The following is a 17211-nucleotide window of genomic DNA, read 5'->3' on the forward strand; positions in this document are numbered from 1 at the left end:
CATATTTTTGGTACCTTTGAACCCTTCTTGTGAAAAAATGTAGACATCAACTTAAAACGTGTTAAGGGATACATTTCTATACTCTCAGAGCATATAATAATTTTATAAATTCCTAGAACAAGGGAACTTTTTTTTTTTGTGAGAAAAAAATTCAAGATTTTTTTGCTGAACTACTTGCTGATTCATAAAAGCTCCATGGGCTATGTGCTACCCTCTGCCAGGAATCCTTCTGCATTCCTATTAATTTGACTAACTTTCTGACTCAGTACAAATTTTACTTCCTACAGATTATTTTTCATGACCTCTTAAAGATGATCTAGGAATTGTTCCTGTGTGCCCCTCATCACATGTGTTATAATATAAACATCTGTTTATCTTTCAATCTTGATTCTCCTGGAGGACAGGGATTATCTTTTTCTTTTTTTACCAGCTGACACATAAATAGAATTTATAAATTCTTAATGAATGCCTCCTCTCTAAATATTATGAATAGTCTACTAAAATGTAAACTGTAGGAGAGCAAGAGTATGTCTTACGATGATCATTGAATTTCCAAGTCCTAATATAGTATCTAAGACATGATAGATAACCTGTAAAACTTACCTGTTGATTGAATAAATGAACTATACAGTAATTCACAGCTTTTTTTTTTTTAATGTTCTACCACAAATCAATGACGAAACATAATGGAAACAATCCCAGTACTCTGTCTTAACTCATTACCTTACTATGTTTATAGTAAATTTTTGATTGAGTCATAGGTCATTATCATATGATTTACACCTTGTGCCCTCTCCTTTCTAGTATTTTATCATTTCCAAAATGATTCACTTCTGGCCTTAATGGGAATTTTCTAGTGTTTTATCACTTTTTAAAATTACCTTAATATTCCTACATTTCGAAGTTGTTTGGTCTTGTTTTCTTTTAAAATCAGGAATGAATGTTGAAATAATGTATATCAAATTACTTTTGGCCATTTTTTTTTACTATAATCTTTACTTTTAATGTAGTTAATGTTTTAACTTTTAATGTAGTAAGTAGCAAAATTGTAAATTTTCTCATATTTGAAACATCCCTCCATTTCTGGAAAGAATCCCATTAGTTTTGCATTTTTTTTTTAATTAAAGTTTTCTTTTGAAATAGTTGTAGGTCCACATGCAGCGCACGTAGTTGTAAGAAATATTGTGGAGAGATTCTGTGTACCCTTTACCCAATGTCCCCCAATGATAATATCTTAAAAAACTAATAATATATCCTAAGTAAAATATTGACATTGGTACAATTCACTGGTTTATTCAGGCTTCCTCAGTTTTACATGTATTTGTGTGTCTGTGTGTGTGTGTGTGTGTGTGTGTGTGTGTGTGTATTTAGTTCTAAACAGCTTTGTCAGGTGTTGATTCCTGTACCCATTACCATATTCAAGATAGAGAATAGTTAAGAATTCCTCTTGTAGCCCTTTTATTAATATAACCTACCTTCTCCCTTTCGCTACCTCACCCCCATCCCCTGGTAGCCAGTAGCTAGTTGTCCATTTCTAAAATTTTATCATTTAAAATGTGCTGTTGGCTTTTTTCATTTGGCATACTCTCTGGAGATTTATCCAAGTTTATTCCTTTTTTAATGCTCAGTAGAATTTCATGGTATGTGTGTACTATAGTGTAACAGTTCAATCATTGAAGACATTTAATTTGTTTTCAATTTGTGACAATTATGAATAAAGTGAATATAATCACATATAGTTTTTGTGCAGCCCTAGTTTCCATTTCCCTGGGATAAATGCCCAAAAATGCAATTGCTAGATCATATGGTAATTGCATGTTTAGTTTCATAAGAAACTGTCAAACTGTTTTCCAGAGCAGCTGTACCATTTTACACTCTTATTGGCAACACATGCATGATAAGTGATCCAGTTTCTCTTCATTCTCACCAGCATTTTGTGTCACTGTTTTTAATTTTACTGTTAATAGGTACAGTGATACCTCACTGTGGTTTTAATTTTTCTTTCCCTGATAGCTGATAAAGTTGAAAACTTCTTCGTGTGCTTATTTACCATATGGATATCATCTTCAGTAAAATGTCTGCATGTCTTTGCTCATTATTGTTGTTTGAGAGTTCTTACTATATTGTAGTTATGTTATCATTTTGAGATTTTTAGTAACAATGTTACTCTGGTTTCTTAGATATTGTTGAGAAAATTATTCTTTTATTTTTTTTTTCTCAAATGTGAGTTGGGTTAAAAAGGCAGCAGATTTATCGCTTTTTTTAGATTTAAAAAAAGTCATTGATTCAACACAGCTTTGCACTTTTGGGGAAGTTACATTTCTCAATTTCTTCCATTAGAAAATATTTTCCTCTTGAGCCATTGTTGATATAGTAGAGTTTTCTAGGAAATTTTCATTTCTACTGTATTTTGAAATTTATTAGCTGAAAGTTAAAAACTTAATCTTTCTTTTCTTATTTCATATGTCTCATAATCAACCAATCATAAAAGTTTTAAAATTGTTTTTATTTTCTCATTTTCTCTGTTACTATATCCATACCTTAGACATTCTAAGCTAATGTCATAGCTTCCCAGTTTTTGCTTCAAACGTGTAATCCCTGTTGCCACTAGAATGATATGCTTCTAATGCTTAGTGAAAATAACACGGAGTAAATGATGGAGTGGACTGTGAACATTTAGAAATTGTGTGTGACACAGGCAGTACAAATTAACAAGTACTGTATCAGGAAAAAACATTTCCAGTAGATGAGCGACAAAGAGCGAATATCCCTGATACATATATCAGCTTATAAATATCCCTTAAAAATAAAAAAGATCCCCATAGATTAAAAATAGGTGCATACAATTACTGAAGGAGGGAATACTAATCATTAGCATTCATCCTAGTTAGTAATAAATGTAAATTAAAATGGAATAACAATTTTTGTAAAAATATGACTCAGTACAAATGAGTATGTGGTCAAATCCTTGCTGTCATGGTTGTGTGATTGGTACAAAGTTTGGAAAACATTTGGCAAAATGTAAAGTATCTAATTCAGTAATTCCAATTTGGGGAAACGTGTTCAGGAAATAACCATACATTTAGTAAGAAATTTCCTGAATGATTATTTATACATTTGTGATAAGCTCAAAATATCCTAAAATACATATCATTATGGAAATGGCTAAGTAAATTATGTTATATCTGCTACATAGAAAGTAATGTAATTGTTTAAACATTACAAAGCATCTTTTATAACATGGGGGGAAGTTTACATGAAAGTGTAGGATATGGAGTTATTATACATGCAGTTCCATATGTCTATCTGAAGAAATCTTTGTCTTCAGTGACCCCCTCATGATTTGAGTTCTGAATCACCTTTTGTAGTTTTACAAATTAATTTCACTTTGCTACTAAAACATTAGGCACTTTGTGTTGTCTCCAAGCCTTTTAACATTCTATTTCTCTGCCTTGATACCTCTTCTCTTCCCCACTACACTCACTAGATTTTTATCCTTTGGCTACTAGCTTGAATGTCACTTTCTCTGGGAGGCCTTTTCTTAAGTCTCCTGGTTTTAAGGTGTTTCTTTTTGTTCTTTGTACCTTGGTGTAGCTTTACCATAATTGGTTTTTCATTTGCTTGTCTTTCTTCTAGACTGTAAACTGAGGAAGGCTTACACTCTGCTCCAGCCTTTATTCATTTACTCTGCCTCGTAGTGCTAGGCCACTGGAGATATTTACATATTAAAGAACAGGTGCTCAAAAAATGTTAGCCAAATTGACCTGAATTTTAAGGCAGTTGTGATCCCTAGAGGGAAGTGTAGCCATATAGTTGTCACCTAATAAGGAAGGCAAACAACTAGCGTTCCTGTAGCTGATTGGCATTTTAACAGTGCTTTCTTTCAGGATGTCGGATTTGATCCTCACAATCTTTCTAGTCCTTCCGTTACTAAGTGATTGAACCAGGACCTGAATAACTGAAGTCAGATAAAAAAAGAAAAAAAAGGTTAAATGAAAAATTGTTGGTAGTAGCTAGTAATTAGAGAACCAGTTATTGAGTGAGCCACAGAGTAACTGAGGGGAAAGGGAATAGTACAATCCATGACAAAAGAAAAAGGCAAAAAAACCAGTGAAATAATCTGGGAGATTCCCTAAGTGGAGAGTGGAAAATGAAGGAGATGCTTTCTCTTAACAGTATGTCTCTGAGCTCCATCTCTTTATTTTTCTTTAATGATGCCAGAAAATATTTGAATCTGTACTGAAAGTGGGTACTCTTACATGAATATTTTGATTCTGCCCGGTTTGGTACTGTGGATAAAGCTAAACTCGGAAAGAACTTTCCCCTTCCTTTTTCATTTTGCCATGAGTAAATGTATAAAATTTCAAGTTTCAATTTTAAAGCTTCCTCTAGGGGTGACATTGTAAAGTTAGTAAACAGTTCGGTGAAAGTATCTACAGTCTCAAGAGTCTTCATTTGTTTATATCATCAGAAAATTAAGTATAGTACGGTTGTTCAGGAAGCTGTATGTATGTATAAATAGTTATTTCAGTTCTGAGATGTTACAGGACATTCAAGTAGAAAATATTAATTTAGTGTAAATGATAAATAATAATGGATTTCTTTATTGATAGATGGTAAACTACATGGATATTAGCATTAATAACTTGCTCATGCCTGTAATCCTAGCACTGTGGGAGGCCCAGGTGGGCGGATCACGAGGTCAGAAGTTCAAGACCAGCCTGGCCAATATGGTGAAACCCTATCTCTACTAAAAATACAAAAATTAGCCAGGCATGGTAGCGTGCGCCCGTAGTCCCACCTACTCGGGAGGCTAAGGCAGAAGAATCGCTTGAACCCAGGAGGCAGAGGTTGCAGTGAGCCGAGATTGTGCCACTGCACTCCAGCCTGGTGAGAGAACGAGACTCCATCTCAAAAAAAAAGAACTTGCCTTTTATTATTTTTTGTTGTGGTTAATCACATAGAAATTGGATTTTAAATTCATTCAGACAAATTTAACTAAACCAATAAAGAGAAGCAGTTCCTTTCAGTCTTTGCTGGTTCCTGAATGATAAACTAGAGTCTATAGTCTTATTGCTTGAGTACTCACTTTTTTTTAATTAATAAGCTTTCTCAGGGTACTTGACTGCAGCAAAGACAATAAACACACAGAATGTTGGACTGCTGATTTATCCATTAGCCTTCCATTCCTTTTATGTTTGTTTTGTGAACATACATGCAAACATGAATTTTATTTTTTTAAATTGTCATTTAATACTTTCCTTTTTGAGTAATGTCAACTCATTTTACATCTCTTTAGAAAAAAACGTAAAGTCAAAGGGGCTATGGAGTCAAATAACACATTCTTAACTTTCGTTTCTTTTTTGGCATTCATAGAAGTTTAAGCATCTTTGATAAGGTTTGTCTTCTATGACAATTGCATTTGGTTGTTCAACGTGGAAGCTTATATACTCTTGAACAGTCAAGGATTATATATAGTAGGTTTCAATAACCATGCTTGATATAAGTTCCTACTTTCACTGAAATTCTTCATTGGGCTGTTACATTTACATTTTTTATGTTTTTTTATATTTATTTTTCTGTGGCTTGTCAGGTTTTTATGTTTCTACTATTTGGGTTGTTTTTTTTTTTTTTTAACCTCAATTTATTATTATTTCTATTTGGTGACACTGTTAACATCTTGGAGGAACAATTTGTTGTCAGGGCTGCCCAGTACATTTCAGGATACTGTTTTAAATGGTAGTAGTACCCCCAGACATTGCATTTTAAAATGGAAGGAAAAAAAAAAAGCCTCCACACTTTTTTAGCTCCCCCAAGAGCCAGTATAATTGAAAATCTAAATTCCCATCAGTATGGAAAGTTTATATTATGTAACTGTTAAAAATATGTGGAGTTACATTTATCACAAAAGATGCCATAACCTACAGCATAATGTAAAAATGAAGGGTACAAACAAATTACATGTTGCCATGTATGTAAAATTTGTGGTTATATAAAATTTTATGTATGTGTATGAAGAGAGACGTCTTGCTGGATGCAGGGTACAATGACTCTGGAGCCAGACTGCGCCTGAGTCAAATCCTAACCTACCGTTTATGGCCCCCCATGACCTTATGAGCTTCAGGTTTTTTATTAATATACTCAGGATAATAGTAAGATCAACTTCACAAACATTTTTGGTGGATTAATCAATTTTTCTATTTTTATATGACTAAATGAGTACGTGATCCATGGTGATTACTCATTTAATATTAGTTATTGTCAAGTTATTACTCCAGTTCACTGGGATCTTGTCGATAGTATATTGCTAGGTCTTATGTTTTTATCCATTATGCAACCTCTACCTTTTAATTGCAATGTTTAAAACATTTATAATTAATGTAATAAGTATGTTTGGTTTTAAGTCTTGCTGTTGGTTTTCTATGTCTCATTTGTTGTTTGTTTCTTCTTTCTCCTTTTTCTGCCTTTTTGATAATTGAAATTCTCTTAGAATTCCATCGTAGCTCCACTGTGGAGTTACTAGATATTCCTATTTTATTTTTTTAGTGGTTGCTCTAGAATGCTTACAATAGCTTATCATAGTCTACTGTCTCATACCACTTAACATATAAATAAGGAAAGATCTTTACTGTCTTTTCCCCATCATGTCCTTTGCCTATAGTTGTCATACATTGTATTTATACTTATACCGTAAACCTTATGTATGTTTTTAACTCTTCTCTTTTAAAGAAATTTATAAAATGTAAAATAAAATGTTTATATTTTATGACATACATATGATTTTCAGTACTCATCAAGATCCAAGTTTTAAATCTCGTATTGGTTGAGCGTGGTGGCTCATGCCTGTAATCTCAAAACTTTGGTAAGTGGATCACGTGAGCTCAGGAGTTCAAGACCAGCCTGGGCAACGTGGTGAAAACCTGTCTCTACCAAAAATACAAAAAGAAATTACCCCGATGGGTGGCTTGCGCCTGTAGTCTCAGCTACTTGGGAGGCTGAGGTGGAAGGATCGTCTGCACCCAGGAGGTGGAGGTTGCAGTGAGCTGAGATTGTGCCACTGCACTCCAACCTGGGCAACAGAGCGAGACCCCATCTTAAAAATTATATAAACTACTTTGGGTAGTTTATATTGCAGTGTTCCAGAGTTTACTACTCTTTTCTTTTTTGGTGTCTGTACTATTAGTCCTACCCACTGAATTTTTCAATTCAGGTATTATTATTATTATTACTATTATTATTATTATTTGAGACAAAGTCTCGCTCTGTTGCCAGGCTGGAATGCAGTGATGTGATCTTGGCTCACTGCAGCCTCTGCCTCCTGGGCTCGAGCCATTCTCCTGCTGCAGCCTCCTGAGTATCTGGGACTACAGACACGCACCACCATGCCCAGCTAATTTTTGTATTTTTAGTAGAGACGGGGTTTCACTGTGTTGGCCAGGATGGTCTCGATCTCTTGACCTCATGATCTGCCTGCCTCAGCCTCCCAAAGTACTGGGATTATAAGCATGAGCCACCACACCTGGCCCAGATATTATATATATATTTTGTTTGTTTGTTTTGAGACGGAGTCTCGCTCTGTCACCCCAGGCTGGAGTGCAGCGGCGCCTCTCTGCTCACTGCAAGCTCTGCCTCCCGGGTTCATGCCATTCTCCTGCCTCAGTCTCCTGAGTAGCTAGGACTACAGGCGCCTGTCTCCACGCCCGGCTTATTTTTTTGTATTTGTAGTAGAGACAGAGTTTCACCATGTTAGCCAGGGTGATCTCGATCTCCTGACCTCGTGACCCACCTGCCTCGGCCTCCCAAAGTGCTGGGATTACAGACATGAGTCACTGCGCCCTGCTGGTATTATAGTTTTTACCTCTAGAAGTTTCATTTGGATTTCTTTGTGTATGTTCCATTTCTCCTTTCTATTCATTGTTTTCTTAAAATTCTTTCTATAGTTCTCTAGTATGTTAATGTCATTATCTCCTGTTTTTATTATTTTGTCATTGTTTGATCTGTTCGTACTGTTGGCTTACATTTTTTCTTCTTGTGGATCACATTTTCCTATCTGTTGGCCTCTTCAGTAATTTTTCACTGGCAGTAGGACTTCGTGAATTTTACGTTCTTGAATGTCTGGAGTTTGTGGTCTTTCTTTGAAGGGATTCAATCTGGCCAACAATTAAGTAATTTGGAGTTCAATTTGATTCTTTTGTGTATTGTTTTTTTATTTGTTTTTAGCTTTTTGGGGTAGGTCTAAAGTAGTCTTTGCTCTAGGGAGAGTTTTAACACCACTACCAAAGTATGCCCATCATGGACTTGTTATGCCCAGACCGTTTGTTCCCCGAAGAAGACCACCAGAGTCCAGAGTCAAAGCCAAGCGGCAAGGATCTTTAATGCAAGTTCGAACTTGGTCCCTCCGTTCCACAACATACAAGAGGGCCCAGAACAATGCGTGCGCTTGCTTTTTATAGCTCGAGGTAAACAGGACTTGTCAGGTTACAGAGGAACAAGGCATTTCTCTAGGCTACAGCATTACAATTGGTTTACATTTTAAATTATACTTTTAGCAGCTTTCTTATTGGTTCCTGCGCTTTTACAAACGGTTGTAACCTTATCGGAGATTCTCCAGGTGTTGTTTTTCCTTGAGATATATGGAGGAATGTGTTTGTGTCGGGCCCAGGAAGGGGAGGCATTGCTCAAGGCTGTGATGTGTTTGTGTCGGGCCCAGGAAGTGGAGGCATGTGGGGGGATGTGATGTGCTCAAGGCTGTGATGTGTTGAGGAATGTGTTCTTTCAGACTGTCTACTGAATACCCAGTGTAACACATAGGACTCTTCACTCTCTCTTGTTGGAACTTGAATGCGTTCTAGCCCTGTGTGTGCATTGGGAACAGTTCAGCTTATTGAACAGGTTTTGTTCATTCTTTGGCCTTGAGGAGCTTCCCCCTGCACGCCACATGTTAGTATTCAGCTGAGTCTCCAGGTTACCCTTATTCAGGTTTCTGGGTTTTTTCCTGCATAGCTCCCTTCTCTTTAGAACTCTACCCCTTAATGTACAACTGCCTCAGTCTCCCTGAATTCACTCCAGTGTGTTTTTTCAGCTCAAGAGGACTGTTTTCTGGTTGGGACTCCTCTTCCTGGGCCTTAGTTTGGCATGTGCTTCCAGGCAGAATGCTGGGTTGATCGTTGGTGCCACCTCATTTGTTTCCTTTCTCCAGGTATCATGGTCTTCCTCTGTCTTTGTTGTCTGAAAGCTTGTTTCATATATTTTGTCCAGATTTTTTCTGTTTACACTGGGATGATAACCATAGTTACTTCACTAAGGCCAGAAGTAGAATCCGTGTTCTCATTTTAATAATCAGATCATCACTTAGTGTTTGCTATGTGTCAGCACAACGCTAATATTCAGAATCCCAGTGATTATCTGTTTATTCTTTGGACAATGAAAAAGCCAGGTATTCTTACCCTATACTTTGATTTTCATTACATCATTTAATAGGAAATCAGGAGTGACTTTTTCTTAAAATCACTGTTATGATAGGAGTTCCAAAAGTAATCTATTTAATGAAGGGACGAGAGAAGTAAGTATTCTTCATTAGCAGGCATTCATTCATGTTTCCTTCCTTTTCCTTTTTTTTATTTTGGTCAAATAGTGTGCCTAAATTATTTAATTTGGAAAGTAGTTGGATATATTTTGTATAAAAACTGTGTAATAATCATTGATTCAGAAAGCCCTTCACAAAGGATAATACTAACTGAAGGGGGGGCCGCCCACTCCACACTTGGGGTCTCGTTAGGATGGAACGAGAGACTGAGAAAAGAATAAGACAAGAGAACAAAGTATAGAGAAAGAAAAGCAGGGCCCAGGGGACCGGCTGTGCCCTTACAGAGGACTCACACGGGCCACCAGCCTCTGAGTTCCCTTATATTATGTAATTATCTTTACATCAAAAAGATAAGCGGAGTGCTGACAATAGCGCATCATTGTAGAGGAAACAGCAGTAGAAGACATCATGACCAGAATCCTGTAAACATGAACTAAGTTTAAAGGAAATGCTGTCCTTGAGATGCATATGCGAAATGAACATCTCCATAAAACTTTTAGCAGTATTGCTCCAGCAGGCCCCACCTTATTCCTTAAAGGCAGTTTCTCCTGCTCGGAGTAAACAAGCACACAATGGGTTTTACCGGCTGAGATGTCCATTGCCCCAGGACGGCAGGATTTTTTAACCAGCAAGTGCCTTCATACTTGTTTAACAAACACATCCTGCACAAGCCAATATCCATTAAACCTTGAGTCACCACAGCGCATATTTCTTGCAAGACAAGGTTGGGGTAGGGTCACAGATTAACAGCATTTCAAAATACAGAACAAATGAGTCTTTATGTCTACTTCCTCTATATAGACACAGTAACAGGCTGATCTCTCCTTCTTTTCCCCACACTAACCATATAGAAGAGATCTGAAATATACTTAGGAATAGAATAAGATTCAGTTCTATTTTTTGGAATAAAATTTGCTTTTATGTATCAGTATGTATTCTATTGAGTGCCACAGTTTTTAACCTATCAAAGCCTCACTCCTCACAGTTGCTTTTATATCTGTTTGCATGTGTTTTTATTATGCATATTTCATAGTTTTATGTCCTTATGGATAAGCAAGGATGTGTCAGAATGTTAATGTTCAAATTCTGAGGAACTCTGGATTACACATACTTTCAGAATTAGTAAATGTTTGTTTTCTAAATGTCTCACATTAAAGTCATGTTGGAAAGTATTTAATCCTTTTGCAAATATGCTTCATTACTCAAATATAATATTTATTCATAAAAATAAACATTTCCTTGATGAAATAAATCAAATATATTTTCGTATACATGATTTTAGCTACATGTTTATTTGTTCTGTTTTTGTAGGTATTTTCCATGTTAGACATTAATTTTTCATCATATTGCTGCTGCTAGAATGAATTACTTGTCTCAGAGTTCTTTATGAAAGAGATCCTTTTTTCATCCCTGTGGCAAAAAGATGTTTTAGTGTACTTAAACTGAGTTTTCTTAAGTGAATTCAAGGAATTTTCCTTTTTATTAATAGTAGAAAATGTATCTTATGGTAAATTTTTTGTACTTAAGAATTCTTTGCAACATAACCTATTTAGAAATATAAAAGCCAGGCCAATTTTTGTCCTAAATCTTTTAATGCTGAGAGGATCCAATTCTTCAATTAAAGGTATTACCATATAATAACGTCCTTGCAATTGCAACGACTAAATATGCACACAAACTAAGAAAGAAATGAATGTAGGCCAGGCTTATTAAACTATATTATTATTATACTGTGTTTAACTATTAGTTATTTGGATTAGGTTAACTTCAAAAGGACAAGAAGTAGAAATTTTGTTTATATTTGTATGTGCTATATTAATTATCTGCATGTTTGCTTAATGGTTACATCCTGAAATGGCTGTCACTAAAGCCAAGGACAGTCTTAGGAATCAACCTTATTTCTTTACTGACTGGGTTGTTCTCTATATTTCTTCCCAAAATTGATCTATCAAGTAGCTAACTCTGCTCCATGAATGGTAGGCCTCACATAGTGTTCACTACTGTGGTTAAAGAAAAAAAAAAGAGAGAGAAAGACCTGTAGGGAGATGACACTGTCGGTACCATCCTTCAAATTAATCATTTTTTTATGTTGGTCAGTGCACATTTAGATCATGAGTAATTACCTAATGTATATGTATGTTTGGGTAAGACGGTTGTCTTAGAGATTAAAGTGCATTTGAAATAGTCAATTGGGATGTTGGGAAAGCAAGTATCAAGCCTATTTGAGATTGATAATTATGATATTTGTAATGAAGACAATCTGTCATCAGTCTCTGCTACTTGGATGCGGGTACAGAGAAAGAGGATAGTTGGGTTTATATATGAGTATGCTTTTGCCAGAGGGATGTAATAAAAAAATTTAGAGGTAGAAGGAGATAATAAAATAAAGTTATTAAAATGTAACATCAAAGCTAGTTGCAGAGAGAAGTTAAAGGAGAGACGACTGATGGTAATGAAGAAGTAGTAAGAAGCCAATGAACTGGAAACCTGTAGTAATGCGCATAGTTGAATGTTGGAAGAAGAGATTATGTTTAGAGAGTGGGTGCTTGATGTATTGATTTTGGCAGAGGTTTGAGATGGCAATTTAATTATAGAATGACCACTGAGTGAAAGAGAGCACATACAATTATTGGAGGTCAAGGGTCAATAAGAATTGTGAATATGGGCTGTGTTTACATTTGAATTTGATTTACTCTCTTATTGCAGAAAATCCAAAATAACAATGGGTAAGTAAAATAAGGATTTACTCTGTATTTTAAAGAAAGTCTGGTGTTGGCAGTACCCTGTGCTAGTGTACCAATTCCAGTAAGTCATCAGGGACCCCAGCTGATTCCAGTTTCAGGTCTACCAGCCAGCACATGGTTACCATTTTCAAGGTTGCTTTGTAGCCCAAGATAGGTACTAGGGCTTCAGTCATCTAGTATTTATATTCTAGGTAGTAGGGAACAAAAAAGGGAGAGGGTCTGCAAGATATTTCCCTGCTGTCGTTCCCCCTTTTGTGGAGACATTACAACAGTCTTTCCTAACTATTTCTGGGTACATAATATTAGTGTTGGTTACATGGCCATACTTTGCTTTGGAGAGTACTGGGAAATGTACTCTTTGGGCTAGGTACATTACAACTCCTTAGTAATATAGCAGCTTGCCAGTCCTAAGGAGGTATGTGATAGATTTTTTTTTTTTAAGTTACTAAAGAGGACTGCAAATACAGTGATTTCTTCAAGTGATATCTGCTTTTAGTTAAGACAGAGAAGGAGAAGGAATCAGAAAATATAGAGGAGTACGCTGATGAAAAGCAGTGGTTCCATGGGATTTTGGTAGAAGGTATGGGGGTGTGGGGAAGAGGCATGGGCTAGGTTGGGGCAAGAAAACATAGTTCATAGTTGAGAGGAGTAAGGTAAGGATGCCATAAAGCAGCAATTCTCGACCTTTTCATCACCTATCCATATGAGTTAGAAAAAACATTGAACACAAATCTGCAATATGTTATGTAAACTATTTATGAATTACATTTACATATTGATGTACTAATACTGTATTATAAAAGATATGTAAAATAAAATTTTTAAAGAATTAGATAAAGTATCAATAGAAATGCTAATATTTTATTTTTGATACTCTAGCCAATTGTTTTGCCAATCCCTTGGATCATATGGGTCTCAAGGACCTAGCTAGCTTCAGTATAACTTAGGGTGGTGGCTCTCTTAGGGGAATATGAGCCACCTGGCATGGAACTGATCCTACTTTCTGCTAGAAGTATCCTCTTAAAAATAAGATAAAGGATACCTAATATTCTTTGGGAAATTTTGGCAATACAGTAAAATACAATAAGCTTAAATTTGAGGAGGAAAGGGCATATTAAGACTTATAGATATTACCTTGTGAGAAGGTAACATTTAATCTGAGATCAAATTAGAATCCCTTTGTATGTCAAAGTGATCTCCAGTGCTAGTTAGTGTGCAGTGAAAGCAACATGCACTACACTGGGTAGCAGTAAATCTCGGTGAAACTTTTGGAACTCTGTTTTTTCTCTCTCTCTCCTTAATATCTAGATGGATCGAATCCTTAAAATTGATATGTGGTTATGAATACGTTATTAAATTAAACTTCAAGCTCTGTAATATGACGCCCTCAAAGCCTAAGCACTAAAAAGCAGTTTCTCCAGATAAAACCATTAAAATTTAAAACACACAGATATGATAAATAGGTAACTGTTTCACACATGTATTAATTTTTAAAGAGAATTTTTGACATGTAAACATAATTGTGTTGGAAATTCTGAGAGTTTCAGATATTCAGCTTTGTTATAAAGCTCTAGTAAATCAAACAACGATAGACCCATAGAATAGCACAGCAGGGTAGTCAGTATACAGAGCTGGGCCCTAGTATACCATGGAAACTTAATATATGATAATGAATGATAAAAATGACATTTAAATCAGTAGGATAAAATGAGCTATTCTTTCATTCATGTGTTTATCTATTCAGAAAATGTTTATCAAGGGCCAACCTCTATCCTAGATGCCAAGGATACATCAGCAAACCAAATAGACTAACATCCTTGTCATCATGGAGTGTAAATTCTAGTTAGGGTAGAGACAGAATAAACACGTAGAAGATTTCATTTGGTGGGGGAACATTATATCTCTACTTCATACTGTGTAAAGAATTGCTACAAGTCAATTTGTTTAAAAGCAAACCAATTTGGCAGAAGATTATTTTATTTTGATAGCTATCCTTAATTCATAAATGAGAATATAGGGCTGTTCAGTAAATACCTAATAGTTTTTTAGTGGTTAGGAAAGAAAATATAAAATCAAACAGAGTGCTTTTAGTCTTCAGGTTGATAGGAATGTAAGTTTAATAAGTGTTTTGTGAGTTTAGGCAAAATGAGTGCTTGTATATATTGCAGATACAACTGTGTATTGATACTTTTGTTTTGTGGGGGCAGCTTAACAGTAGGTCTCAAAATGAAAAAGGCACAGAGACTATGACCCAGGAATCTCACCTCTTGGTTCCCCTGGGAACTCTCTTGCATTGTGCACAAGGAGGTATTTTGCAATTCATGAGTTTTACCATCAGTCTTCATTCAAAAATTTCGTTGCATTTTGTTGTTGCATTTATGCACAACATTAGTTATAATGAAATTTTGAGAGCTGCCTGAATGTGCTTTTGTTACCTTGATGCATTCATACTGTAGAACATTAACACTGACACAGATCTCCAGGGCATATTGTTGAATGTAAGGGGTCAATTACAGACATCGTATGTATACATCAGTGGTAACAGCAATTACCACCAGAACTGTTCACAGTTCTTATCACTGGGAAAACAACTAAAATTGTGGTGTCAGCTGTTTAGGTTTAGCCTTATCTCAGTTGTTTTTATTAACTCTTTGAAGAGAAGATATATTTATTCAAAGAGAGAGTATATGTAAAATTACTGTAGCAATTCTTTCTATAAACCGCAGTTCAAGTCTCATTTCCCACTATCCCAGCCCATTTTATATATTTTGTCAGTATCACTTATTTGGCATTTGGCAGGTGCTCTTGTACGTATGGTTGTTTGCTGTGTGCTTTGTCTTACCAATTAAATTATAGTTGCCTTTGATAGCTTAGGACATACCTAGTCATTCTTTTTTTTTTTTTTTTTTTGCATAATGCCAGAAGAGAAGGCTTTACTTGATAAAAAAAATTTATCATTATGGATATCTTGCATTCTTTGGATAATATTTTGTGCTTTTAGGTTTATAACTTCCATAGTAAATCAGTTTTATTTCTAAATGTACTTGAATTTTAAATTATTTATTAGCAATTATATTTTAAACACTCATAAACATGGATTTTTAAAAATGAAATTGTTCAAATTATCTTTTCTTTCTAGGTCGTTTATACGCAATGCAGACTGGAATGAAGATCGATAGTAAAACTCCTGAATGTCGCAAATTTTTATCAAAGTTAATGGATCAGTTAGAAGCTGTAAGTTGAACACTAATCATTTATTTTCCGGTTATGGTTAAAATACCATTTTATTCATTTGTGTGTCTGTGTTGTCATTTTAGTTCTTTCCCTTGGCAACAATCAACAATGCCATTATACCTGAGGAAAAACTAGACATAAGTTTTTTCAATTATTTACTGTATACTTCCAGAGGAGTTATGAGTGTTAATTAAAGTATGTTCAAATATCTTTGCATATGCCATCGTATCTTGTTCCACATTATTATAGATAGCCTTTGGCTCATCCTTTTATAGGTGAAAAACCTTTTCTTTTTTTTTTTTTAAATTGAGACAGAGTCTCACTCTGTCACCCAGGCTGGAGTGCGTTGCAGTGGCGTGATCTCTCAGCTTGCTGCAACCTCCATCTCCCAGGTTCAAGCAATTCTCCTACGTCAGCCTCCCAGGTAGCTAGGACTACAGGCACTCACTAAACACGCCCAGCTAGTTTTTTTGTATATTTTGGTAGAGACGGAGTTTGACCTTCTTGACCAGGCTGGTCTCCCACTCCTGACCTCAAGTTATACACTCACCTCAGCCTCCCAAAGTGCTGGGATTACAGGCATAAGCCACCATGCCCAACCGTAAAAAACCCTTTCTAACCTTCCCTTGCAGTTACATGGGTGATTAATTTGGGAATCTTAATATTTCTTGTAATAATGAAATAATAGGGTGTGTATTTAGTGAAAGGAACAATGAAGGAAATGATGCCAATTACTTATCTTTTCTTCCTCCCTCTCTGGGTTCCCAAGGGCAAGATATTCTTAGGGTTTAGGCATCCTTCCCTGCTAGCAGGAAAGTGGTAGGTGACTAGTTAATCACCTTCTTGAACCTAATATAACTTCACAGATCACTGTAGAGGTACTTACTGAGAAGTGCCTATTGGATTGGATGTCAGTGCACAAAGACGGCAGTGCCAACCTTAGTAGTCACACTTAGTAATGAGGACTCTGTCCTGTAACTCCTGGACTCAGCCATACCTGGTTTCTCTTCTAACAAAGTCAGGGTACGCTCATTAATTCATCTCCTCCAAGACTGTTACATTAATAGTCGTGACTTACTTTTTATTTGCTTATTTGGATATCCAACCTCAGGAGAATTAGAAACCTATTTATTCTATCAGTTGTATTATTTTGCTTTGAGAAAATTTAGACAAATAAAAACCAAAATGAGAACACTTATACTAGTCAGCCCAGAGCTTTTCATTGTTTTCATTGTTTTATGTATTTTAGGAGGTTATCATTCAAACAAGACTTATGCGAAGACAGAACTTCCTACCTAGTTGTATAAAGCAGCCATGGGCAGTAGTGTTCTCTCACTTGGTTTGGCTCTCTGGCTTATTGACTCCTGTCATCTGCTACTGTTAAGTACCCAAAATCAGCCTCATGGCAACACTGAGGAAATTCAGCTGTTCCTGGAACCTATCTGGCCTTCCATTTCTACAGCTGCTTCTGTGGATACAAGATAAATTTGAGTACTCTCTTTTTAGGGAATGGGTTGGGGTAGAAGAGAATGTTTCTCACACATAGCAGTATATTTGTAAAATCCAACTCTAGCTTTTTGTGTAGTATAATGTCTCTTTATTAACTTCACTGCATAGCAGTAGTAGCTCAGATAATAGTTCTTGGAT

The 17211-nt window shown here is 35.7% G+C and overlaps 1 protein-coding gene across 2 annotated transcripts in view; it reads left to right on the forward strand.

Annotated features, from left to right (window-relative positions):
- Positions 1 to 17211, forward strand: part of LOC108538516 (vacuolar protein sorting-associated protein VTA1 homolog) — a 79976-nt gene that overhangs the window by 5870 nt on the left and 56895 nt on the right. The window contains exons 1-2 of one of the 2 annotated variants that reach the window (XM_017886663.1): positions 9115 to 9199; positions 15470 to 15564. In XM_017886663.1, coding sequence (XP_017742152.1) covers positions 9136 to 9199; positions 15470 to 15564 — 159 coding nt within the window. In that variant the 5' untranslated portion in view covers positions 9115 to 9135. Of the gene's footprint in view, positions 1 to 9114; positions 9200 to 15469; positions 15565 to 17211 lie in introns of those variants that run through there. The other variant, XM_017886662.1, reaches the window with a different exon arrangement.

This window comes from Rhinopithecus bieti, unplaced genomic scaffold (assembly GCF_001698545.2).
Source record: "Rhinopithecus bieti isolate Rb0 unplaced genomic scaffold, ASM169854v2 scaffold_15801, whole genome shotgun sequence".
Classification (NCBI taxonomy): Eukaryota; Metazoa; Chordata; class Mammalia; order Primates; family Cercopithecidae; genus Rhinopithecus; species Rhinopithecus bieti.